The 26,463-nt window shown below is 41.0% G+C and overlaps 3 protein-coding genes across 6 annotated transcripts; 1 reads left to right on the forward strand and 2 right to left on the reverse strand.

Moving 5' to 3' along the window:
• Window positions 1–87: 87 nt before the first annotated feature.
• LOC133486388 (P2Y purinoceptor 1) lies at window positions 88–4,944 on the reverse strand. 3 transcript variants are annotated; one of them, XM_061791442.1, is made up of 3 exons: window positions 4,878–4,930; window positions 4,536–4,586; window positions 88–3,908 (listed from the first exon to the last, which is right to left on the reverse strand). In XM_061791442.1, the coding sequence occupies exon 3, from the start codon at window positions 3,888–3,890 to the stop codon at window positions 2,928–2,930; it is 963 nt and encodes a 320-aa protein (XP_061647426.1). In that variant the 5' UTR covers window positions 3,891–3,908; window positions 4,536–4,586; window positions 4,878–4,930; the 3' UTR covers window positions 88–2,927. The 3 variants fall into 3 exon arrangements, with proteins under 3 accessions (XP_061647426.1, XP_061647437.1, XP_061647416.1); XM_061791453.1 differs by lacking the exon at window positions 4,536–4,586 and having other exon boundaries at window positions 88–3,911; window positions 4,878–4,944; XM_061791432.1 differs by having other exon boundaries at window positions 88–4,602; window positions 4,878–4,922.
• Window positions 4,945–5,493: 549 nt separating this feature from the next.
• On the reverse strand, window positions 5,494–11,429 carry LOC133486412 (troponin C, slow skeletal and cardiac muscles-like). Its single transcript, XM_061791494.1, has 6 exons — window positions 11,301–11,429; window positions 10,458–10,488; window positions 6,778–6,924; window positions 6,533–6,647; window positions 6,316–6,452; window positions 5,494–5,751 (listed from the first exon to the last, which is right to left on the reverse strand). Exons 1-6 carry the CDS (start codon window positions 11,322–11,324, stop codon window positions 5,720–5,722), a joined length of 486 nt encoding a protein of 161 aa, XP_061647478.1. The 5' UTR covers window positions 11,325–11,429; the 3' UTR covers window positions 5,494–5,719.
• Window positions 11,430–14,560: 3,131 nt separating this feature from the next.
• On the forward strand, window positions 14,561–24,797 carry dedd (death effector domain containing). 2 transcript variants are annotated; one of them, XM_061791508.1, is made up of 5 exons: window positions 14,561–14,719; window positions 16,351–16,962; window positions 17,899–18,003; window positions 18,116–18,217; window positions 23,468–24,797. In XM_061791508.1, the coding sequence occupies exons 2-5, from the start codon at window positions 16,416–16,418 to the stop codon at window positions 23,869–23,871; spliced, it is 1,158 nt and encodes a 385-aa protein (XP_061647492.1). In that variant the 5' UTR covers window positions 14,561–14,719; window positions 16,351–16,415; the 3' UTR covers window positions 23,872–24,797. The 2 variants fall into 2 exon arrangements, with proteins under 2 accessions (XP_061647492.1, XP_061647502.1); XM_061791518.1 differs by lacking the exon at window positions 14,561–14,719 and adding an exon at window positions 14,810–14,952.
• The last annotated feature ends 1,666 nt before the right edge of the window (window positions 24,798–26,463 follow it).

Consider the following 26,463-nt stretch of genomic DNA (forward strand, 5'->3'; position numbering starts at 1 on the left):
TTTTTTTTTTTAATACTTGTAAGCACTTTTAGATTCTCAAATGAAAAGTGCATTACAAATGTATCATTATAACTGTACACATGTGACTCGAAGGCATTTTTTGATGGACAAGGTAAAAAAAAAAAAAAAAAAGAAAAACATTTTTCCTTTGTAAAGTTCCTGAATAAACATTCATGCATATTGGGACACCTGCAAAAAATGAAAAGTGAACTGCCCCCTCCCCCATCCCTTGTTGCTAGAACAGCTTGAACTCTTCTTTTAGCAAGATGTTGGTGTGCGTGAAAGTTGGTCCAATTGTGACGTGAGATGGTACTAATGTTGGAACTGAGAGTTTCCTTTAACTGTTCTAATTGAGGGGTCCCCAACCAACGGATCACGAAGCAAACCGAACAGAGAGACTGAACAAAAAATATTTTATGAATACAAAATGTGTTTGGAGTGCTTCTTTAAAAAGGAAATAAGAGCCTTCGACTTTCAAGAAAATGAAAGCTTTATTTAAGAAACAATATCAGCACTCCTACTTATTGTAAGGGTTTATTCCTATAGTTGACTTGCATTAAAAAACAAACTGTGATGTAGCGACAAGCTCACAATGAAGCCATTTCATTTTTTATTTTTTTTTGGGGGGGGCATAGTTTCCCCACTTCAATTATTAAGATCATCAAACAAATGTAAATATCAGACAAAGATAATATAAGTAAACAAAGTAAGTAACAATTTTAAAGGGTAATTTTATTAATGAATGGGCAAAAAATTATTCAAAGCTACCTGGCCCTGTGTGAAAAAGTAATGGCCCCCTTGTTAAATCATGAATTAACTGTGGCTAATCCCATTGTTTGGAAAGCAATGAGAAATAAAGTACTGTAATTGGCATCTACCATTTCAGAAATAGTTATAAAGTCCTTGCTAAAGGTTTAGGGCTTCATTGAACCATGGTGAGAGCCATTATTCACAAAATGAGAAAACATGGAACAGTGGTAAAAGTTCCTAGGAGTGCCCAGCCTACAAAAATTACCCCAAGAGCACAGCGATGACTCATCCAGGAGGTCACAAATGAACCCCGGACAACATCTAAAGAACTGCAGGCCTCCCTTGCCTCAGTTAAGGTCAGTGCTCATGACTCAACAATAAGGAAGAGACTGGACAAAAATGGCATCCATGGCAGAGTTCCAAGGCTCCTGGTGACCAAAAGGAACACAAAGACAAATTTTTCTTTTGCAAAAACAACAAAAAACTTCTGAATGATTCCCAAGGTTATTGGGAGAATATCCTGTGGGCTCTCTACGAAAGTTGAACTTTTTGGAAGGTGTGTTTTTCGTTACATTGGTGTAAATATAACAGCATTTCAGAAAAAAAACTTCACACCAACAGTTAAGCATGGTGGTGGTAGTGTGATGGTCTGGGGCTGCTTTGACTCTCTGCTCTTGACTTGCTGTGATTGATGGAACCATGAATTTTGTTCTCCACCAGAAAATCCAGAAGGACAATGGTCAGCCTTCAGTTTGTGACCTCAAATTGAAGCACACTTGAGTTCTGCAGCAGGACAACAATCAAAAACACAATAGCAAGTCAACTTCTGAGTGGCTTAAAAAACAAAATGATCACGTGGTTCTTTGGAGCTTTTGGTAGCTTTTAATATCTTCACTAAATCTTAAGGGGAGTCAGAACTATTTCATGCGTCCTCCTATGCAGTCTTTTACCGCAACTGTGCACATGATTGCAACTTGAAGGAACTAATGAGAATATGAAATAAATATTGTACGTGAAATAAATTTTTAAAAATGATTAATTAAAAATGAAGGTTTATGAGTGGCTTAGTCAAAGTCTGGAGTGGATTGAAATGCTGTGGCATGACCTTAATGGCCTTCCATTAAGGTCATCAATATCTCCACAGAGATGTGAAAGACTCTGTTAAAGAAAATGTTTGAATTCAGTTGTTTCTGCTGAGGGTGGCCCAACCAGTTAATAGGTTTAGGGAGCAATACCTTTTTCACACAGGGCCAAGGTAGCGTTGAATATTTTTTTCCCTTAATAAATAAAATTGCAATTTCAATAAACAGCATTTTAAGTTCACTTGGGATATCTTTTTTCTGATTTTTACATTAGTTTGATGATTTTTAACAAAGTGGAGAAACTATATGCAGAAAAATAAGAATTTGAGAAGGGGGAGAAATACTTTTTCACAGCACTGTATGTATTGCAATCCAAGTTGTAATGTACATTTAATCATATGGTTTTTATTTGTTTCTATGGCGATCTGTCAAAATAGGTATTAATATGAAATCAGTCTGTGGCACAAAAAAGGTTAGTGACTGCTGTTTCTCATTCAGGGTTCATTAACATGGGGCCCACGGGCACCAGGTAATCCCCAAGGACCACATAAGTGGCCCATGGGCCTGTTCGAAAGATAGCTCCTCGTAAATGGGATATTGTGATTTTCTAAGAATATTCTAGAAGTAATTATTTGAAAATGTAAACGCCTGCAGATATTCATAGAAATAAAGGGTTGCACGTTGAAGGTTTCCTACCTTATAAAATGTGCCAGTTGTGTTAAAACAATGTTAAAATCATTGTTGATAATTATTGTGAGAAATCATTAAACTGATCAATCTTCACATTGATGAATCAAATTAAGTATTACTATCATATAATTTAAGGTAAGTTGAGAAAAAATATTTCTGAAATGTGTTTCAGGCTGGTAGCCCTTCGCATTAATCAGTACCCAAGCAGTAGCTCTCAGTTTCACAAAGGTTGATGACCCCTGAACTAGTTCATGACAAAATTGCTTGATAGGCTCATCTAAACATGCCTTTATGGACCTTGATTTGCTGTTATCACAAAGTTGGAAGCCAACAATTCTAGCATTAAGTTTCAGGGTCAACTAAGAGCTCTGGTCCAATGTCCAGTATTGCAAAGCTCGTACCATCTTAGCGCACTGTGATGGTGTAAACACCTTGACGCCTCCGGACTCTAAACCAAGTCCTTTTCAGGGACTTACATGTGCAGTGGCTGGTGGTGACGTAATAGAGCAGAGGGTCCAGGCATGTGTTGAGGATGACGAGGGCCATGGTGACCCTCCTGGCGTTGTAGATGGCATTGGCCAGGGGGCATCTCTGGATGACCTCCAAGCGGCGAAGCAGGTGCAGCAGGTACACCACGTGGTTGGGCAGGAAGCAAATCAGCGTGATGGCCAGGATGGTGTAGATGACCCTCAAGGCTCGCTGGGCCATCCTTGTGTGCATCCTGGAAATGCGTCTGGCGGCCAGAGGGTAGCACACCAAGATGATGGCGGATGGCAGCAGCGAGCAGAAGATGAGGCTCAGAATGCTGTAGGGCAACAGACGGGAGCTCCACTCCTGGACAGCGAAGTTCTCAAAGCAGCTGTGGTTCCCTGATTTGCTACCTTTTGTCTCCAGAGGGCCCATGAGGATGAAGACTACGACAGCTACTCCTGCGACAGCCCAGAGAGCGGTGCTGATGAGCAGAGAGTACCGGGGTCTTCGCAGCTTCAGGTAAGCATGAGGATGCACCGTGGCCATGTAGCGGTCCACGCAGATGCACGTCATGAAGCAAATGCTCATGTAGATGTTGGCGTAGAAGAGGACCCCCGTGATCCGACAGGCGACGTCGCCAAACACCCAATTGTTCCTGTTGAGGTGGTAGTGGATCCGGAAGGGAAGTGTGCACAGGATGACGACATCTGCCAGAGCCAGATTGCTGATATACACGCTGAAGGCGGTGCGCGGGTTGACCCTAAAGGTGAACACGTAGATCGCAGCCAGGTTTCCCGGGAGACCAAACACCAGAGCGAAGATGTAGACGGCTGGGAACAAGTAGACCTGGTACTCTGCTGAAGGAACTTGACACTCTACTGCTGTTTGGTTACTCATTGCTGAATGGATGATGACCTGCTAAAAGAGCAGATGCTCAGAGAAACATAACAGCAAACATGCTTGTTGGCTTTGTGAAACAGAATTAGATAAAGATATGACTTGTTCCATTACCACACTCGTATTTCATAACACTTGTATCAAAAATCATCTTTCCCCATTTTAATAAATGCAAATGTTCTTAATCCGTTCCAGCCTCCCCCTCCAAAAAACAAAATGCTTGTAATGTGTTTTTTTTAAAATTAGTAAATAGCACTGATGCTATAATATTGTACTTTATAAAAAACATATAGTAATGACATAATTAAATAGAATGTAAGAAATGAATGATTTTTTCCCCCCCTGTATTTTGTATGCTTCATTTCAATGGACATTGTGCTGCTCCTCCTGGTGTGCACCTTGGGCACCTGAATACAGGTTGGAAAAAATGCTTGGTTCTTTGCAAATATGGGAAACATTTTGTGGTATTGTGGTTAGCACATCTGCCTCACAGTGAGCATTGGAGTTTTAATCTCAGTTCCGTCCTTCCTATGTGGAGTTTGCCAGTTCTCTCTGTGCCATGTGAATGTTTTTGTTTGTTTGTTTGCTTGCTTGCTTATGCCAGTAGGTGCCCTGCGATTGACTGGCGGCCAGTCCAAGGTGTACCTTGCCTCGTGCCTCATGTCAGGTGGGATAGGCGCCAGCTGGCCTGTGAACCTAATGAAAACAAGCACTGTAGAAAATGGATAGGTGGGTGGATTACAGTATCCTTATTTTTAGAGCGTCAGATGGACAACATGTTCATATTTTGTATTGTTATGGATGTCAGTACAGAAATATCCATTCATCTAAATGATTGTTGATAATTGATAAACAATGTTTTACTGGTGAGTAAAACTCACATTATAATTTCTTTTTGAAATGTGCTGAATAATCTTTTAACATTTGTCGAATTTGAATTCAGAATTTAATACACCAAATCAAAAGCATTTTGTGGGTAAATATTACCTTTGGTCGTTTGAGAAGCTTCGTCTTAAGTCTCCACTCGCTTACAATTGAACGTGTTTTGATGCTGTTCAACACTTTCCTGATGTGTCTATAATTTCCTGTTTCATTGGGCTGTAGGCGTACAAGAAAGACCAAGCACAGGAAATGTGGGCTACACGAGCTAAATGGGGGGCTATGAGCCACCCACTGTTGTGGCTCGTCAGTCTGCATTTCTTTTTATTCTATTTTACTTCTGAAATATAACATCCATGCGGTAAAGGTTCCCCATTTCACGACCAAATGGCGAGAAAAAAGCAAAATGAGCCTATAATGATAGATGTTTGTGAGGGGAAAATCACACATCCGTCAACTCCCACATTCTATTCTGACCTTTTTATTGAGTCCATGACTTTGTACAGTGGAACCTTTTAGTTCAAATGCAATATGCTTCAGGAAGCTGGTCAACCTTGGATTAGTCCAAAACAGGAAACTAATTGCCCGCACTGGGATCAATAAATGTGTCTGAATCTGAACCTGTTGCCCGCAAACCTAACGATAAGCGTTATAGAAAAAGGACAGCTTGATGGATGGAAAATGTTTTGATACTTTTTCATCACAAATGAAGCCCAGCCAAACGTGTAGTTCTGAAAATAGTTTTATTTAAAATCGTGTTTGTGTACTGGGGATTTGTAAAACAATCTTGGCCCTTCACTGAAGTTGTTTCAAGAAAGAAATGATACATGCCCACTGAAGACGTGTGGCGCTTCAAGCACACAGTGAACAGAGGCCTACAGTATCTGAAGGACTTAATCCAGCAGCAGAAGGCAAATAATTCAGCATTTTGTGGCCTCCATCTGAATCCTTTATTCAACACCTTTCATGAACTCCAGGAACTCTGTTGGAGAGAACACATGAAATCAAACACTTCAACAACCCTGACACAAGTTTTGTGTTAGAATAGCAACGCAATTACAGTAACTATCGCTTCTTTTTGCTTTAATGCAGTAATGGAAGGCATTACCAATATTTCGATTGTCCTTTCTCCGGACATTTTTTCCGATCTTTAAAAAGCAACCCACTAGCATTTTAAAACCACCTGAGCCTCCATTGTCCATTTTGGCATGTATTGCCCTCGCAAGTATGTCAACAATTGATTTATTTTATTATACAGGTTTTTTTGGGGGGGGGTTAGTTTCTTAATGGCAAATGTTGAATAGAAATTCAACTTTTTCGTTTAAGTAAATATTATGGACATTTATATGGGGAGGATTAATACATTTTATTTTAATCAGTGGCTATAAAAAATATTTTGATGATCTAAGCTTTTAATTTGACATTCCGGCTTTTGGCATAGGCATAAACACCGTGCATTTTATAGGGATGAGTACACTTTGCAAACATTTTGCAGATGTATTTTTTAAAAATAATAATAATAATAGGAAGAAGAAGAAGAATGTACCATCATAATCAATTTTGCCATCATTGTTTTTATCTCCATCCTTCATCAGCTCCTCAATGTCATCTTCAGTGATGGATTCTCCAGTAGACTCGAGCATGGACTTAAGCTCCTCCAGATCTATGTAACCATCTCCGTTCCTCAACGCAAGATAAAAAGAGTTTTTCATCCAAGTTTTCACTTAACTAAGAACATGTAGGATTGGGTGACAGTTGCATACTTGTCAAACATGCGGAAAAGTTCGGCCAACTCCTCTTCTGATTTTCCTTTGCTCTCCTCCTTCATGCAGCGGACCATCATAACTAAGAACTCATCAAAGTCAACTGTGCCGCTGCCTGTGAATAGATAAAAAGATAAAGAATCTTATCATAAGTGAGCTGCTATAAAATCCACCTGTTATCCAATTCATTTTTTAAGTGTATCACATCCATGATGCACTGTTTGCTCTTTTTAGGGCTGACATACCATCTTCATCCACCTCATCGATCATCTCCTGCAGTTCTTCAGGCGTCGGATTTTGCCCCAGCATCCTCATCACCTTCCCCAGTTCCTTAGTGCTGATGCAGCCGTCCTCTGCATCTTGGATGAAGATGTCAAAGGCAGCCTTGAACTCTGTGGGACACACAGACAACATAGTTTCAATTTATGCAGTAACACTAAAAAGCTGTTAGATTCAATTTATTGTGTTGAGAGCAGATTATGATTCATATAAAATTTGCTATAGTTTACATGGCGGTTTATTGTCCACAAACTTAATCCTGCGAGGTAGCTAGATGGAGTTATTCTTTTTTTTTTTTTTTTTTTTTTTGTGGCCAATTCGATGGAAAAAAATCACGATTTTAGCATAGAGGCGTGTAAATGATAGGTATAGAAGGTAGTTGCAAACAAATAATTGGGGACATTCCACAGCTAGCAGAAGCCCAGCATCACAGCGAGAACTGGCGGTGGCTAGGGAAGCAGTTGTTCCCAGCTTTGCAGCACAAGCAGCAAAGAAGCTTGAGAAGAATCTAAGTTTCAGTTTCAGTAATATCTTTCTTTTCTAAACTTAGTCAGCCTTATTCCTTTTTGTCATCTACAAATCCTGGCTGTTCCTACATCACAACTGGTCCCACATCTCCTCGGACTTGGATATTAGCCCTACACCACCCTGAAAACATCACCATCATGATATACTGTATCCTCGTTAGACCATCCATCCATCTTTTTCCACTAATCCAGGGTCAGGTCGCGGGGGCAGCAACTTTAGCAGCCTCTCCCCAGCCACTTCGTCCAGCTCTTCCGGGTGGATCCTGAGACGTTCCGAGACCAGCCGAGAGACAGACTCTCCAGTGTGTCCTGGGTCTTCCCCGGGGCCTCCTCCCGCTGGGATGTGCTCGCACCACCTCATTGGGAAGGATTCCAGGAAGCATCCTAACGAATGGGTCCACTCAATGTGGAGGAGCAGCAGCTCGACTCTGAGCCCCTCCCTGATGGATGATCGAGATTCTCACCCTATCTTTAAGGGAGAGGCCGGACAGCTTGCGGAGGAAACTCATTTTGACCCCTTTATCCACGATCTTGTTCTTTCGGTAACTGCCCACAGCTGTTAACTATAGGTGAGGGCAGGAACATAGATAAACTGATAAATTGATAGCGTTGCCTTTCGGCTCAGCTCCTTCTTCACCACGACAGACCGATACAGAGTCCTCATCACTGTAGGCGCTGCACCGATCCACCTGATGATTTCTCTCTTCATTCTTCCCTCACATGTGAGCCATGATGGGAAGTAACAAAATACAAATATGATTTATTGTACTTAAGTAGAATTTCTTGTATCTCTATACTTTACTTGAGTGTTTATTCTTCTGATGAATTTTTACTTTTTCTCTCAACATTAGAAACCAAAAATCGGTACTTTATACTACTTTTGTCAAAATATGATTGTTCCTTTTTCAAACTCTGTGGATGATGACATGACAAAAAATAAATTTAAAAAAACGCAAATACAGAAGTAACATCAACCGAGAATGTGATTGATTGATTGATTTGAAATCTTGGGCTCTTATAAGGCGGGAAAAAAAACAAGGACAACAGCGACATGAAGCGACATTGTTTGGAATGTGTTGTGTATTGTGCCACTCAAAAAATAATAATACGAATAATTCACCATCTCATCTGAAGAAAAAATACATAGATGTATTTTTCCAGTGGTTATCATTAGCTAATTTTGCATTTTTTTCTTACTCAGTTCAAAATGATAGCAAGGAAATCAGAACAGGTTTTGATAGCATAAACATCGAGCCAATGATATCTAGTTCTTGCTTTATACATATAAAACATATTAATTTTACGTTTTATGTAACTTGATTTTTTTTTTCTTCTCGGTACGACATTATGTTCTGTAAGTTGATGAAAGAGGGAAACTATAGTGTGTGCAGAGAAAAAAAACATGCTTTGCCAAGTTATCACAACAGATATTGTATAACATCCATCCATCCATCCATCCATTTTCTGAGCCACTTCTCCTCACTAGGGTCGCGGATGTGCTGTAGCTTATCCCAGCTATCATCGGGCAGGAGGTGGGCTACACCCTGAACTGGTTGCCAGCCAATCGCAGGGCACATACAAACAAACAACATTCGCACTCACATTCACACCTACGGGCAATTTAAAGTCCCCAATTAATGCATGTTTTTGGGATGTGGGAGGAAACCGGAGTGCCCGGAGAAAACCCACGCAGGCACGGGGAGAACATGCAAACTCCACACAGGCGGGAGCGGGGATTGAACCCCGCTCCTCAGAACTGTGAGGCTGACGCTCTAACCAGTCGGACACCGTGCCGCCTTGTATAACATTAACAGGGAAAATTCATTTTTACTTTGTACTTTTGTATGAGAGTACATTTCAGAGTTTGTACTATTTTACTTCTACTTAAGTACAGGAGTTGAGTCTTTTTACACAGATATCTGTACTTTTACTTATACAAAGTTTGAGTACCATTGCCACTTCTGCTCGAGAACAAAACCCCAAGATACTTGCACTCCTCCACTTGGACAGGGTCTCATCCCCGACCCGGGGAGGGCACACTTGTCTGACCATCTTCAGGCATGAGGCGAGAGATGCTGATGACATGTTGTCTCAAGCACTCATAATTCTGGTTATAAAATGGCGACTAGCGCCTGACCAGCTCGGTCTGTAGCCTCTTTAACACACACAATCCACAAGATAATAATCACAGTAGTGACAGAACATCCAGCAATAATTTACACATAGACTACAGTCAATTTAGAGTTTCCCAGGGAGCCTGGAAAAAAACCCATGCAAATGTGGGGAGGACCTGCAAATTCCACACAGGAGGGCCTGAGCTGGGGTTGAACCCGAATCATCTCAACTGCAAGGCAGACATGCCAACCACTTGGACCACAATACCAAATATACAGAAACAATCATGCTGCATACTACCCCTACATGCACCCTCAAAAATATTTTCAGCTTTCACATTTCACCCTCTATGTGCTGCCATGTCAATGTAATGTGCCCAGGGCCTTCAGAATCAGTAGTGCTGTTCAGTGTAACTGGAACTATATTAGCTATACTATTTGCTTTTTTTTTAACCAATATGATTTCAAATGCTCTCTGCTCGCAGGCCCAGAGCCCTGGTCCTCGATGACGGCAGCGATTTTCCATCCTATGGTTGGTTGGTGAGAGCAAAACTTGTTACAGCCAATTTAGACCATAGAAAAACACATCTGTAGCGGTCTGCACACATTAGTAATAATCAGCATCTCTGGTTAGTATGATGTATTTAATGGAATGTTTTATTTTTTGGTGATGTTGTTCGATAAATATTGATTCAGAACTGCTCTGGGAGATGAATGTGGCACAGTTGCATGCTGTTCTATTGCGTGTTTGTCTAGTGTTGATTATTTTTACAATTGTGACATGACAGACGTGCTATTAAGAGGTGCAATAAGTCAGGTAAAAGCCAGGTAGCAAATGTATGGCCCGCCAGTGGCACACACTGTGCATATACTGTACTCCACGATTTGTTTGGGAATTACACAGGTAATTTTTCATGTGATTTTGGTTGAGATGTTACAGTATGTTTTTGCCTCCAAGACTGTTGGTGGAAGTAGCATAATAAGATTAAGCATTTGTTTGCTTACCATTTTTTTGCTCCTCTGTCAAGTTCTCAACCTAGATAGAAAAACAGGACAGGACAAGCATTAAATGTACTGCTCCTCTATACACGGCTAAGCTTTATGAGTGATATGTCATGTAGCTGTCTTCAACTTCTATTCTGGTTGTTGGAAAGTGTGTACGAGATCGATTGTCATAGAGTTATGTACATGTGTGTATGTGTGTGTTCTCAGGGTGGGAGCACCATCAGCTGTTCCTTTTATTTCCAGCTGTTTTTTCTTTTTCTATTGTTACACTGGGGCATTAACCCCAGTTTCCTTTTAAATAACTGTTCACAATATGAAGGAACATTGCAAAGTTTCTAATGTTGTGTCCCCCAAAGGAAAAGAACAGAAAAAGGAAAAGGAACCAGAAACAGCAATTCATTTCATATACTGTATAATCTTTATTCCGTACGCTGTACTTAATGTTTTAATGATAGTTTTGTCAAAAATAAGGGCAGTATGAAGCGTCACAAAAGTATGATCTCAAAAAAATCATCTCAGTATTTATCATTATTTTCAATTGCAGAACTGCACTCAGTTCTAATCCAGAATCACATGAACAACTTTGTCCTTTATACTTTAGTCTCTCTTACGTGTGCATTCTCATTACGGTAAATCCTATGACGATTTCCTGACATGACATTGAAAGGGCCTAACGGTCACAATGGCTCCTCAGCTATATGCACACAATGACATGTCTACCATATCATATTTCCAGATAGATTATGTTCGAGTTGAATACATGCACGATTTTGATTCAGGTATGCATTTGTACATGAAATATTATCAGATAGCATAAATACACTCGGCCTTATTTGCACTTACCGCTGCTTTATAGACGTCATCCATCCCTGCTGTTCCTTCGTTTCCTCTGACAAACGTGGCACTGGTTCAGTCTTGGGAGTGCTGTGGGACTTTGGCATTAAAAAAAGCTTGTGACCCATCCCACAAAATTGAAGAGTGATGGGGGAGGGGCTGATTGACAGAAACAGAGAGTAAAAGAGTCCTATAAATAGGAAACAAAAGAAGCCACCTATCAAAAGTAGAACATTGAAGCGCTGGGTGGATTTAAGTGATGTTCAGCTGGGTCATTGTCATGTTTACAAGCTATGCCTGCAATGCCCAGAGAGAAAATAATATTGTATCTAGGTATCTTTCAAAGGAGGGTAGGCTAAGATTCCAACTTCATGACTGTTGTACTATTTTAAAAAAAGTAATTGTAATAGAAATGTGAAGCCACTGTCAAAAGATGAGTCAACTAGAGAGAACTAGGCTGAAACAGCTTCATGTGTACAGTTTGAAGTCAAACAACAATATGAATTCTGATCATATCTGATGCAGACATAGATAGAGAATAATTGTGTTTTGAGTTAATTATTTTAGGTGAAATTATTACCAACAGTCATCAGCAAAGTACTTGCAGAAAAAAAACAATCAAGACATTTTGAACAAGTGTATTCCAACTTTGTAGCAACAGTTTGGAAAAGGCCCTGCTTCCAGCAGGAAATACAGGCATGCTTGAGTGAGTTTGGCGTGGATGAACTTGCACAGAACCCTGACCTTTACCGCATCAAATATCTTTGGGATGAACTGGAAGAGAGACGGCGAGCCAGCAGGCCCTCTCTTGGGTCGAGCACAAGTAATCTCTAACACTTTGAAAACTTCCACAGACAACATCTTGAAGAAAGTATTCCGAGAAAAGTTGTAGCTACTAGCAAATGGGGTAAACGCTATACACATATGGATAAAATTGTTGTTGCCCTCTTGTTAAAGAAAGAAAGAAAACCCCATAATGCTCAGGGAAAGAATACAGTATGTGCACCTGTCGCCGTGTATTTTGGCCCACTCCTCATCACCAAACTGCTTCAGCTGTCTCAGGTTTGAAGAGTCCCTTCTCCAGACTGCATGTTTCAGCTCCTTCCACATATGTTAAATAGAAATTACATCAGAGTTCTGAAGAATAGTCCAATGTTTTTGCTCTTAGCTATTCTTGGGTATTTTTAGCTGTGTATTTTAGCTGTGTCGTTATCCTCTTGGAGGACCGATGACCTTTGACTGAGACCAAGCTTTCTGACCTTAGGCGGCGCATTTCTCTCCAGAAAGCCTTAATAATCTTGAGATTTCATTGTAACCTGCACAGATTCAAAACACCCTGTGCCAGATGCAGACGCGGAATCAAGTGCAAATACAACCCCAATTCCAATGAAGTTGGGACGTTGTGTAAATAAAATCAGAATACAATGATTTGCAAATCATGTTCAACCTATATTTAATTGAATACACTACAAAGACAAGATATTTAATGTTCAAACTGATAAACGTTATTGTTTTTGGCAAAAAAATCATTAACTTAGAATTTTATGGCTGCAATACGTTGCAAAAAAGCTGGGACAGGGTCATGTTTACCACTGTGTTACATCACCTTTTCTTTTAACAACATTCAATAAACGTTTGGGAACTGAGGACACTAATTGTTGAAGCTTTGTAGGTTGTCCATGTCTATATGTGCCCTGCGACTGACTGGCGACTAGTTCAAGGTGTAGTCCGCCTTTCGCCCGAAGTCAGCTGGGATAGGCTCCAGCGCCTCGTGACCCTAACCAGGATAAGCGGTGTTGAGGATGGATGGATGATTTGCAAGTCATTGTATTCTGTTTTTATTTGTTTAACACAACGTCCCAACTTCATAGGAATTGGGGTTGTAGTACAAATCATTTTGACCCACTCCTTGTGAGTAAACTGCTTCAACTGTCTCCGAAGGGTGCCTCCAGATTGCATCTTTCAACGTTTACTGCATGTTTACAGTCGGTACAGTATTCTTTTCTTTGTACACATTGCATAGGCTAAATTGGTGGTACCCTTCCGTTAGAGAAAGCAAAATCAATTACCTAGGTAGGTAATTGAAATACTGTAACTACAGTAAGGATGATGAAAGTGCTGAGGTGAGAATTTGCTGAAATGCACATTGACAAGCCACAAAACCGTTAGGAGATTGTCCATTGGACAGATGAAACTAGGGCTGATGATAAAAATCCAGTTATGTATATATATATATATATATATATATATATATATATATACTTTGTTCAGATGCCGTCATGTAAATAGATCCCACAGATAGAGATCTATTTTAAGTGTGCCATGTCCTTGACTGAAAATAGTTATCCTCTAACAGTGCGGATGTAGTGGTGGGAGTGGGGGCAGTGGCGGGGGGGAAGGAGCGGGTGGGGGGGGGGGGGGGGGGTGGGGCGGTTCTCACGTCTAAACAGGACAAACAGCAAAGTAATTTGCAATAAATCCAGAGAAAATATAGAGGTCACAGTTCAGTTATATACATTTAGCCCTGGTTTCAATGAAAGGCCAGTCATGATTTTGCTTGTGGCGCGTGCCTGTTACACAATATATGACCTGCCTCTGAGGTGTCGTAGCATGGGAATGTACAGTAATTGTATTTTTCTCAACAGTTCCCGATGATATTTATTAATAGTCTGAATCTTTTACATTTGAAGTCATGTTTCAGTTTATCCTTATTCCACCATGTGGCAAGAAAAGACAGGTCCTGTATTTTTCCTCCCCATTTTGTTTTAATTACCTGTGAGGCACTGTTACTACAGATCATATAACACATGCGCAAATGAAAAGCAGTTATGTTAAACTCATTTTTTGTTCGCAGAACCATTCACTGCCTCTTTGATAATTTGTTGCTCACCCATAACCGGTAGATGGCAGTGATACACTTTTAAACCATTTTCCGACCACCGACTGAATCAAACCGAGAAAAGAAAGGGGAGGGAGGCGGAAAACTGGATTTATTTTTATATTTGCTTTCAATAAACGAAATGCAGCGATATGCAACCGTATTAGAAAAACTCTTCAAATCCCGAAGCCTGAAACTTCGTCATATTTTTGAAACAATTCAGCTCTTAAAAATGCTTATTTTAAATTTAAAGTTTTTTTCATTTATATATTGGACATGTGCGTTTATATTGGGTTTGTATCTGTATTTCCTTGGCAAATATATTTAAATGTTTTAATGTTTTCACGTTTGTCTTCTTTGTCTGACTCTCAATAAAGTTCATTTATTCAAATAGAAAAGAAGAAGAAGAATGCGGCTTGGGAGGAAATGAACAGTACTGTAAACAGGAAGTACTTTCATTTTATCCTAAAGTCCGAGTGGAATGTTTTAAGGGCCTAAAAACAGCAGACCAAGTCTTATTACTGTCCAATAGGCAACGTCCTCCCACAAAGTAAGAGCTTTGAAACGTATATAATTAGTTATCGTTGTGTAGATAATGAAAACGTTTTTTTTTCTGTTCACTAAGAAGCCTCGCCAGATGACGCGTCAAGCTAATATAGCATTAGCTTTCGCCTTGTATCGACAGCGTTATAACTCCTCTCGGCTCGCAAACGAGCAGAATGTCTCGTCATACGGCCAAACACAACTAAGTCCAGTCAACACGTTGACTTGAAGGGACTGCTGGTTAGTTGTTTTGTTTTTCATGACGCCGGCGTTTACGGCGCGGTTCACGTTAGCTTGTGTCCGCAGCAAAAACAAGACGCAGGTCACGAGGATGAGAAATCTGCACATTTTTCTTGTGTGTTACGTGGAAAGTGTCTTTTTGTGGGGTCAGTGTCCAAAATGTGTGGAACGTTAGCTCCCTCAAATCAGCGTTTTGCCGACTCGCACGATTGTGTTATCAGGTTATCCTTTATGAGTGTCGCTTAAACATAATGACCGTTTGTGTAGTAACAACGTAGCGCGATCAGTTTTAGTTTGAGATCAAAGTTGCATTTGTTTGTTCGTTGTGTTATAACACTTCTACTCACTAGAAATGTCATCGGCAAGCTTTATACATGCGACCAAAGACGTGATAACAGTACATCTGCCAATTTGATCAGTCACATTATGAACAGTTAAATTTTTTAGTCATTCAGTTTGTCCGTTCATATGGCCTCCATATATTGACACGTCTGTTCTTATTTTCCCATAATGGATTATGCAACCTGAGTGGGAATGCTGTTAAGTATCAGAAACAATTTGTACTAATAGTTTTGGCCCAAGGTAGTGGTATTCTAGATCATTTATTAAGCATCAATAAAAAGGAAAACTTGTGTACTGTATAATGTGCAAATGACTCCTGTGTGGAGTACAGGCACTGTGGCTTCTTCCCACATCCAATAACATGCATGTTAGGTTCAGTGAGTATTCAAAATTGTCCATAAGTGTAAATGCCAGTGGAATGTCATGTGACCAAACGGGTTAGCGGACTTCCTGTGTATGCTGCGATAACGATTATAACAACGGGTTGATGACATGATGGCTTAAACTTGTTAACATTTTGTTTTCTCTATGGCTGGTGTCTTCAGACAAAAGTTAAATACATGTCAGCCGATACAATCTATTTATGCAAACATGATATATGTCAAAGAAGACAGCTCGTTTATTGTAAAACAAAATACATTGTAGCTGTTTAAAGTTCCTACGGGTCCTTTGTCCTTTTTCGCGTTCCGCCATTCACCCAAAGAAGGAAGTGCTCTGACCCGTTTTGCTGAATGCTTAAATAGGTTGCACATATACGTGTTCCCTGGCTGGCGACCACTCCAGGGCGTACCCCACCTTTTACTCAATTTCAGCTGGGATAGGCTCCACCTCGCCCGTGACCTTAATCGAGCGCTATACAAAATGGATGGCTGGTACCTTTTCATAGTCATGCTGTTTGACTGCGCCCAAGTATGCCTCCATTCTCCAATCTGAGTAAAATAATTGTCTTTTCAGTATTTGCAACAGATATAAACAAGTGAAAAGTGCTGCTCTTTAGGGACTGTTGCAGATTTTAAATGATCCCGTGTCATTTGTTCCTCCTTTTTTTTTTTTTAGCTCAATAGCCAGAAAGGAAGACAGCGGGATTTGCGGTTGTTGACCTTGTACTATTGGTCCCTGAGATGACATCACAGCAACCTCAAATCCACGGTGGGGCTATTCATCACCAGGTTGCCCACAATGACTCAGCTCAACAAGCCCAGCCTCATATTCAGCCTCATTATCTTGACTCAAATCCGAGCGGCGCCATCGCTGGCCGTCTGGACAACAGAGCTCTCGCGCGCCGTCCGGGATGCTCCAGTTTGGCAACAACGAGCGGCGTTCCGGCCTGTCTTGTAAACTCCAGCATATCCAAAGGATTGAGGAGTTTCGAGCCCTGGCCTGAAGAGGCGGTGGACAAGTCACATGGGTTGAACTCGCTCCACCGCATGTTCGATATAGTCGGAGCGCAGCTCACTCACCGGGACGTTAGAGTACTGTCGTTTTTGTTCGTTGATGTGATTGACGAATATGAGCGCGGTGGCATCAGGAGTGGAAGGGATTTCTTGCTGGCGCTGGAGCGTCAAGGTCGCTGTGACGAGACCAACTTTCAACATGTGCTCCAGCTTCTGAGAATTATCACTCGTCACGACCTTTTGCCTTACGTCACACTGAAGAAACGCCAGCCCGGTAAGTACTGAGTAGTCTTATTATTATTTCCAAAACATGATTTGGGGATTAAAGAATAACAATAATATTTAATGGCATATTTACTTGAAGGTGTACTTCCAGTGAAGGAATGCGTTTATTTTGGATCAACTGGTGAAAAACTTGGATGGGGCTTGAATGGAAAAAAGGTTCAGCGCTTCACACACAGAAGTAAACTGTAGTGACACACAGAAGTAGTGTTGCCATATTAGAAAATACTAAAAGTACCACACCATAAATTCTAATTTTGGATTAATTGATTGTACATTGTGCAGAGATTATATGATAATTAACATACATTTGGTAACAGTGCGCAGAAGCAGCTGGTTGCTCAAAATCTCAAAATTTAGCTAGTGATTGGGGGGACTCGCTTAAAAAAAATGACAAATGCTTTGTTTAAAAAAGTACTAGTAGTTATTTTGAAGTACACCAGGACAGTGGAAACCCTTAAATTTCCTAAAGTAAACTGACAGTTTTAATATTATAAAGAGACATTTTACCATCAGTCACTGATGGTGTAGTGGTACAATGTGTGGCGTGGGTTCAGTTCCCACTCAGTGACGGTGTGAATGTGGGTGCGAATGGTTGTCCGTGTCTATATGTGCCCTGCGACTGATTGGCGACCAGTTCAGGGTATAGTCCGCCCAAAGTCAGCTGGGATAGGCTCCAGCGCCCCGCGACCCTAACCAGGATAAGCGGTGTTGGAAATGGATGGATGGATTTTTACCATCTAAAATATAGTTAGTTCCATATATAGTTTATATAGTATGTATATAGTTTGATCTTATCTATTTTTGTCTTATGATGATAGTGAATAATGGAGTTATTACTTTCATCTTCCATATAGATGGTTAGGGTACTAGTATGAATGTGATGGGCGCAGTGATATATATTCTCAGCATTAGTCGTGTTCCTCAGTGTGCCCAGATCCTGTTGACAAGTACCTGGAAGAGACGTCAGTGCGCTACATTTCACCTAGAGGAGCCATAAAGGGCAGGGACTGTGTGCCTCACAGAATGACAGGTGGGTCTGTGGATGCGACTTCTCTTTTGGTCAGCCTAAGAAAAAAGTAGAAAGGTTTGGTTAAAACTTATGCCTCTCAGTCCTCAGTTAGCTCTGTGCCGTGTCCCGACAGGACCCTATGTTGGCCCATCCCGAATGAAAGCAGCTCCTGTGCCGAACGGCTTGTGGAAGAGAAGCCATTCCTCAGCTGACTTCAGAGAAAAGCAAACTTGTGGTATGAAGTAGTCTCAGCGCTCTACACTAACTTTTGTACTGGCAGTACGTGATTTGGTCGCACCTCTCTCTCTCTCTCTCTCTCTCTCTCTCTCTCTCTCTCTCTCTCTCTCTCCCTCTCCCTCTCCCTCTCCCTCTCCCTCTCTCTCTCTCTCTCAATATATATATACACACACACACACACACACAGGGCGGCACGGTGGCCGACTGGTTAGAGCGTCAGCCTCACAGTTATGAGGAGCGGGGTTCAATCCCCGGTCCCGCCTGTGTGGAGTTTGCATGTTCTCCCCGTGCCTGCGTGGGTTTTCTCCGGGCACTCCGGTATCCTCCCACATCCCAAAAACATGCATTAATTGGGGACTCTAAATTGCCCGTAGGTGTGAATGTGAGTGCGAATGGTTGTTTGTTTGTATGTGCCCTGCGATTGGCTGGGAACCAGTTCAGGGTGTACCCCGCCTCCTGCCTGATGACAGCTGGGATAGGCTCCAGCACGCCCGCGACCGTAGTGAGGAGAAGCGGCTCAGAAAATGGATGGATGGATGGATATATACACACACACACAGTTGTGCTCATAAGATTACATACCTTGATACCTGTCAGAATTTATGATTTCCTAGCCATTTTTCAGAGAATATGAATGACAACACAAAAACTTTTCTTTCACTCGTGGTTAGTGCTTGGGTGAAGCCATTTATTATTACTGTGATAATGACAACAGAAACTACAGAAATGACCCTGATCAAAAGTTTAGATGCCCTTGAGATTTTGGCCTGATAACAAGCACACAAGTTGACACAAATGGGTTTGAATGGCTAGGCTACTAAAGGTAACCATTCACACCTGTGATCTGTCTACTTGTAATCAGTGTGTGTATAATGGTTCAGTGAATTTCTGGGCTCCTGACAGACCCTTGCACTGACATCTCTGGATTCTGAATGATGGGGAATGCAAAAGAATTGTCAAAAGATCTATGGGAAAAGGTCATTGAATTGTATAAAACAGGAAAGGGATATAAGATATCCAAGGAACTGAGAATGCCAATCAACAGTGTTCAAACTCCAATTAAGAAGTGGAAAATGAAAGATTCTGTTGAAACCAAACAACGATCAGGTCGACCAACAAAAAATTCTGCCACAACAGCCAAGAAAATTGTTGGAGATGCAAAGAAAAACCCACAGATGACTTCTGAAATGCAGGACACTCTAAAAAAAAAAAGTGGTGTGGATGTTTCAAGATGCACACTTGAAGAAAAACGGGCTGCATGATCGAATCGCCAGAAGGAAGCCATTACTACGCCAATGCCACAAAAAAATCATGCTTGCAATATGTCAAACAGCACAGAGACAAGCCTCAAAACCTCTGGAACAAAATCATTTGGAGTGATGAGACCAAAATGGAACTTTTTGGCCACAACCATAAACGTTACATTTGGAGAGGAGTCAACAGGGCCTGGCACGGTGGACGACTGGTTAGAGCGTCTGCCTGACAGTTCTGAGGTCTGGGGTTCAATCCCCGGCCCCGCTTGTGTGGAGTTTGCATGTTCTCCCTGTGCCTGCGTGGGTTTTCTCTGGGCACTCTGGTTTCCTCCCACATCTGGTTTCCTCCCACATCCATGCATGGTAGGTTAATTGACAACTCTAAATTGCCCGTAGGTGTGAATGTGAATGCGAATGGTTGCTTGTTTGTATGTGCCCTGTGATTGGCTGGCAACCAGTTCAGGGTGTACCCCGCCTCCTGCCCGATGATAGCTGGGATAGGCTCCAGCACCCTAGTGAGGAGAAGCGGTTCAGAAAATGGATGGATGGATCAACAGGGCCTATGATGAAATGTACTGGAACTGGAGGCCTCATCCACAACTACCAAAAAAGACTCCAAGCTGTCATTGATATTAAAGGGGGCAATACACGCTATTAAAAACTGGGGTATGTAAACTTTTGATCAGGACACTACATTCATTTGTGTAGTTTCTGTTGTCATTGAGATTTAAAAAGAGTGAACATAGTTTGATAATAAATGGCTTCACCCAAGCACTAACCATGAATGAAAGAAAAGTGTTTGTGTTATCATTCATATTCTCTGAAAAATGGCCAAGAAATCATAAATTCTGCCAGGGTATGTAAACTTATGAGCACAATTGTGTGTGTGTGTATATATGTATATTTATGCACACACTCACACACACACACACACACTCCCCTCCAAAAGTATTGGAATGGCAAGGTCAATTCCTTTGTTTTTGTTGTATACTGAAGACATTTGGGTTTCAGATCAAAAGATGAATATGAGACAGAAATTCAGAATTCCAGTTTTTATTTCATTGTATTTATATCTACATGTGTTAAACAACTCAGGACAGAGCACCTTTTGTTTGAGCCCACCCACTTTTCAAGTGAGCAAAATTATTGGAACATGTGACTGATGGTGTTTGTAGTTGCTCAGGTGTTGCCTTTTAGATTGATTGCTTAAATATTAGATAGTGCTGGTTTGTGGCTTTGGGTTTTACCTGTGAAAACTGCATTTGCTGTTAAGCAAACATGAAGACCAGATAGCTGTCTATGAGACAAAAGCAAACCATTTTGAAGCTGAGAGAAGAGGGAAAATCGATCAGCGCTATTACACAAACATTGGGCATAGCCAAACACAAACATTTGGAATGTCGTGAAAAAGAAAGAAACTACTGGTTTATTGAGCAACAGACATCGAACAGGTAGGCCAGGGGTATCAACAGTAGTTGATGACAGTAACATTGTGAGAGCTATGAAGAAACACCCAAAGACAACAGTCAGTGACATCACTGTCAACCTCCACAGGGCAGGGGTGAATGTATCACAATCCAAAGTTTAAAGTAGACTTTGAGAGAAGAAATATACAAACCATACCACAAGATGCAAACCACTCATCCGCAAAAAGAATCGGAAGGCCAGATTGGATTTTGCAAAGAAGTACAAAGGTGAGCCACAGATGTTTTGGAACAAAGTTTTGTGGACTGATGAGACCAAGATTAACCTCTACCAAAGTGATTGAAAGGCCAAAGTATGGAGAGAGAGAAAGGATCTGCTTATGATCCAAAACACACAAGCTCATCTTTGAAGCATGGTGGAGGAAATATCATGGCTTGGGCTGGCATGGTTGCTTCTGGAATGGCCTCACTTGTCTTTATTGATGATCTAACTCATGATGGTAGCAGCCGAATGAATTCTGAAGTGTACGAAACCATTTTGTCTGGCAATTTATAGAAAAATGCATCCAAACTAATCGGGAGAAGCTTCATCATGCAATAAGACAATGGCCCAAAACACACTGCCAGCACAACAAAGGGCTTCATCAGGGGGAAAAAGTGGAAGGTCTTAGACTGGTCAAGCCAATCACCGGACCTAAACCCAATAGAGCATGCATTTTACCTCCTGAAGAGGAGACTGAAGGGAGAAAAACCCCAGAAACAAAACGAGAACTGAAAGAGGCTGCAGTAATGGCCTGGAAAAACATTTCAAATGTAGAATGCAACAGTCAGGTGAAGTCAATGGGTCGCAGGCTTGATGTAGTTATTGCAAGTAAGGGGTATGCCACAAAATATTAAATGTTATTCACTTGTAGTTAATTTAATAAGGTCTGTTCCAATACTTTTGGTCACTTGAAAAGTGGGTGGCTTCAAACAAAAGGTGCTCTGTCCTGAGTTGTTTAACACATCTAGATGTAAATACCATGAAATAAATGCTGCAATTGTGAACTTTTGTCTCATATTCATCTTTTGATCTGTAACCCAAATGTCTTCAGTATGCAAAAAAAAAACCCAAAGGAATTTATCTTGCCGTTCCAATACTTTTGGAGGGGACTGTATGTATATCACCCAAAAAACATTGGAGAATTTGCATTTGAAATCATGGCTAAACAATAATGAACTGTTAACAAAATGCCTACCTGATCAACACTAGTCATAGAGGATGAAATTTGTCTGGAATGCTAATCACCCACCAAAACTTCATTCCAATTTTAACATTTGTGTATGACTTGTAGTTTTAAGAACAACACATTTACATCAATAAAAAATAATGTAAACTTCACATGAAATTCACATTTTAAATAACAGAAGTAGTAGTTTTAGGATTTCCTTATTGTGCATACAGCATAAAAATGTTTTTATTTATGTAAGAAACGCTGTAATCGGTTTTTGTTTATTTTTTTTCTGAACAATACAACAGGTACCACACAAGATGGAGCACCGCACTGGTGGCAACATGTTTTTAAGGACCTTAGGCACTGACCGCATGCTGTAAAAAAATTAGGTTTTGGCTCAAAGTTAACAAATAAATAAATAATTTTTTAAAAAGATTTACCCATTTCCACGGATATTTTGAAGGTAATTCAATTTACCTAGTGTTGACTACGTGGCACAAGACTTATCAAGCTACGTAGAGATAAAGTTACAAATGTCTGAGTACAGTGTGTAAATTGTTACTTTGTTTTAAGTTGAGCAAACACCTCATGTGGGTAGTGAGACTCATGACGTGATGCGGTGACGGTGTGTCCAATTACCACTGAGAGTCGGAATTTGTAAAGCACGTGACACGTAAGGCCACAGTTGTGTCATCCCAACCTCAGCCTCTAACCAGTCGTCCACCGTGCCGCCTACTTGAGTTATAATTACAATAAGTATTAGTATCAGGAAAACGTCACACTGGTTAGCGTGTCTGCCTCACAGTTCTGAGGACCCAGGTTCAAATCCGGCCTCGCCTGTGTGGAGTTTGCATGTTCTCCCCGTGCCTGCGTGGGTTTTCTCCGGGTACTCTGGTTTCCTGCCACATCCCAAAAACATGCATGGTAGGTTAATTGAAGACTCTAAATTGCCCGTAGGTGTGAATGTGAGTGCGAATGGTTGTTTGTTTCTATGTGCCCTGCGATTGGCTGGGGACCAGTTCTGGGTGTACCCCGCCTCTCGCCCAGAGTCAGCTGGGATAGGCTCCAGAACGCCCGTGACCCTAGTGAGGATAAGCGGTACGGAAGATGAATGAATTAATTAGTATCGAGAGCACTTCAAGGACATAGATCAAAATGGACACGCCAAAAACTCCCAAGCAAAATTGAGTGACTGCTCTAGAATGGAAGACATGCAAGAATGGAGTAGATTGTTGTACACTACTAATAACAGTGGTTAGGAGTCAGCTAAATGCCCAGTTTCCCACATTTGAAACTTCTTCATATGTAACTGCAGTACAATAGAAATATTGAACATCCCTCTGCTCAACTTCCACAGATATCCGTCTGCGTGTCCGTGCTGAATATTGCCAGCACGACTCCGCCCTTCAGGGCAACATCTTTTCCAACAAGCAAGAGGTTGTGGAGCGACAGTTTGAACGCTTCAACCAGGCCAACACCATCCTCAAATCCCGAGACTTGGGCTCCATCATCTGTGACATCAAGTTCTCTGAGCTCACTTACTTGGATGCTTTCTGGAGAGACTATATCAATGGCTCGTTGTTAGAGGCCCTGAAAGGAGTTTTCATCACAGATTCTCTTAAGCAGGCAGTGGGCCACGAGGCTATAAAACTATTGGTCAATGTCGATGAGGAGGATTACCAGGCGGGGCGTCGCAGACTTCTTTGTAATTTGGTGACGAGTGGCGATCCTCCCGGAGGTATCAAAGACTGCGTGTCTTAGACGTGAGCGCAAGCAAACAGAAGGAATACAACTGTGCCTCCCCGTGGGGAATTGAAAAAGATGTGAGGATGTTGCACATGTGGTACCCATGTCTGGAATGTGTGTATGTGTCTGGAATTCCAGCAATCCCACTGATTCGTTTAGCGCAATGGTCGGAGGATAGTTGGTAGCCCCAACGTATAGCATGCAAGGGGTTTGGGGACTGCCAGTGAAAAGAAGTAGGTAACGCATACAGTTTTACATTCATTTGAATATGAATCTATTCATTTTCTTGAAGGGAGAACATGTATTTTGTCTTATTTACGCTGATTTTGATAAAGAAAATCCTCAGTGGTGTCAAGTTACTCCTAGTGGGGGATGTACCGATGTTTTTTTTGTTTTTTTTCCCCCAGATAATTTATTTTTTCAGGTCAGATTGGTTGTATTAACCCATTTAGAAAATGTTAAGTATGTTCTGTAAAACAGCAACTTAAGTAGGCTCACAGTTAGTGTTTTTATGTTTGTGTTTTCCACCTGTATGTCTAAGACCATTTTGTACTAACATGACTGATTATTGCAAAGATATTTCATATTTAGTTTCAACTGAAGTTGGAGGATGTTTCCTTAATGTTTCATATACTATTTTTACCACCAAATCACCAAGTTGTTTTAAATATTATTTGTCATGAGAACAATATATGGTGGAAGTGAACATGGTTGCCATTAAAATCATTGGGATTTTGACAATGACTTACAGTCACTGGAAAAAGGAAGTACACTTTTCAGTTCGAGAATTACATATCAGGATGTTATGGGGGGAAATGTGCTCCTTATCTGGTTTTAAATGGGACATATTATGGAAAAAGGACTTTTTAATTGCTTGTATTCAAATTAATGGGTCCTTGGAGACCCTATGTCACCCATCAAGTATAAAAATTACACAACCATTTGTTTTGTGAAGTGCCTAAGTCGGAATATTTGTCCCTAAGCAAACTGTTCAGATTTTTGTCCTGTAACAGTTGGGCTAATTTAGAAATAATAACCCCCCCCCACACTGAGTTTCACTCATGGTTAGTGCTTGGGTGAAGCCATTTATTATCAAACAACTGTGTTTACTCTTTTTAAATCATAATGACAACAGAAACTACACAAATGACCCTGATCAAAAGTTTAGATGCCCTTGAGATTTTGGCCTGATAACATGCACACAAGTTGACACAAATGGGTTTGAATGGTTACTAAAGGTAACCATCCACACCTGTGATCTGTCTGCTTGTAATCAGTGTGTTTATAAAGGTTCAGTGAGTTGCTGGACTTCTGACAGACGCTTGCACTGACATCTCTGGATTCTGATTCATGGGGAAAGCAAAGGAATTGTCAAAAGATCTGCGGGAAAAGGTCATTGAACTGTACAAAACGGGAAAGGGATATAAGAAGATATCCAAGGAACTGACAATGCCAATCAGCAGTGTCCAAACTCTAATTAAGAAGTGGATAATGAGAGATTCTGTTGAAACCAAACCACGAGCAGGTCGACCAACAAAGATTTCTGCCACAGGCCAAGGAAGATTGTTCGAAATGCAAAGAAAAACTCACAGATGACTTCAGCTGAAATACAGGACTCTCTAAAAAGTGGTGTGGATGTTTCAAGATGCACAATAAGTAGGCACTGGAAGAAAAATGGGCTGCGTGGTCGAGTCGCCAGAAGAAAGCCTATACTATGCCAATGCCACAAACAATTACGCTTACCATTTGCCAAACAGCACAGAGACATTTCTCAAAACTTGTGTAACAAAATAATTTGGAGTGATGGGACCAAAATGTAACTTCTTGGCCATAACCATAAATGGAGAGGAGTCAACAAGGCCTATGATGAAAGGCACACCATTCCTACTGTGAAATATGGAGGTGCATCGCTGATGTTTTGGGGATGTGTGAGCTACAAAGGCACAGGAAGCTTGGTCAAAATTGATGGCAAGATGAATGCAGCATGTTATCAAAAAATACTAGAGGAAAATTTGCACTCATCAGCCCTGAAGCTGCACATGGGATGTACTTGGATATTCCAACATGATAATGATTCAAAACACAAAGCCAAGTCGACCTGTCATTGGCTACAGCAGAATAAAGTGGAGTGGCCATCTCAGTCTCCTGACCTCAATATCGTTGAGCCACTCTGGGGAGATCTCAAGCGTGCAGTTCATGCAAGACAGCCCAAGAATTTACAGGAACTGGAGGCCTTTTGCCAAGAAGCATGGGCAGCTTTACCATCAGAGAAAATAAAGAGCCTCATCCACAACTACCACAAAAGACTCCAAGCTGTCATTGATGTTAAAGGGGGCAATACACGCTATTGAAAACTGGGGTATGTAAACTTTTGATCACGGTCATTTGATTACTTTCTGTTGTCATTATGATTTTGAAAGAGTAACCAGAGCTGTTTGATAATAAATGGCTTCACCCAAGCACTAACTGTGAGTGAAAGAGGTTTTTGTGTTATCATTCATATTCTCTGAAAAATGGCCAAGAAATCATAAATTATTTCAGGGTATGTAAACCTATGAGCGCAGCTGCATGGCAGGACTACACGGAAGCACGATGATGTCAATTTAA

The sequence above is a fragment of the Phyllopteryx taeniolatus genome, chromosome 1 (genome assembly GCF_024500385.1).
Source record: "Phyllopteryx taeniolatus isolate TA_2022b chromosome 1, UOR_Ptae_1.2, whole genome shotgun sequence".
NCBI classification, from domain to species: domain Eukaryota; kingdom Metazoa; phylum Chordata; class Actinopteri; order Syngnathiformes; family Syngnathidae; genus Phyllopteryx; species Phyllopteryx taeniolatus.

What these genes read in the sequence shown, in the direction of transcription:
- LOC133486388 (XM_061791453.1), bottom strand. Translation starts at nt 3,890, where the DNA reads ATGAGTAACCAAACAGCAGTAGAGTGTCAAGTTCCTTCAGCAGAGTAC.
- LOC133486412 (XM_061791494.1), bottom strand. Translation starts at nt 11,324, where the DNA reads ATGGATGACGTCTATAAAGCAGCG. An exon ending in ATGACGTCTATAAAGCAGCG is followed by an intron (nt 10,489 to 11,300) that starts GTAAGTGCAAAT and finishes TTTTCTATCTAG; the next exon opens with GTTGAGAACTTGACAGAGGA. An exon ending in TGGCAAAATTGATTATGATG is followed by an intron (nt 5,752 to 6,315) that starts GTACATTCTTCT and finishes TCTCTCCAACAG; the next exon opens with AGTTCCTGGAGTTCATGAAA.
- dedd (XM_061791508.1), top strand. Translation starts at nt 16,416, where the DNA reads ATGACATCACAGCAACCTCAAATCCACGGTGGGGCTATTCATCACCAG. An exon ending in ACTGAAGAAACGCCAGCCCG is followed by an intron (nt 16,963 to 17,898) that starts GTAAGTACTGAG and finishes CGTGTTCCTCAG; the next exon opens with TGTGCCCAGATCCTGTTGAC. An exon ending in CAGAGAAAAGCAAACTTGTG is followed by an intron (nt 18,218 to 23,467) that starts GTATGAAGTAGT and finishes CAACTTCCACAG; the next exon opens with ATATCCGTCTGCGTGTCCGT.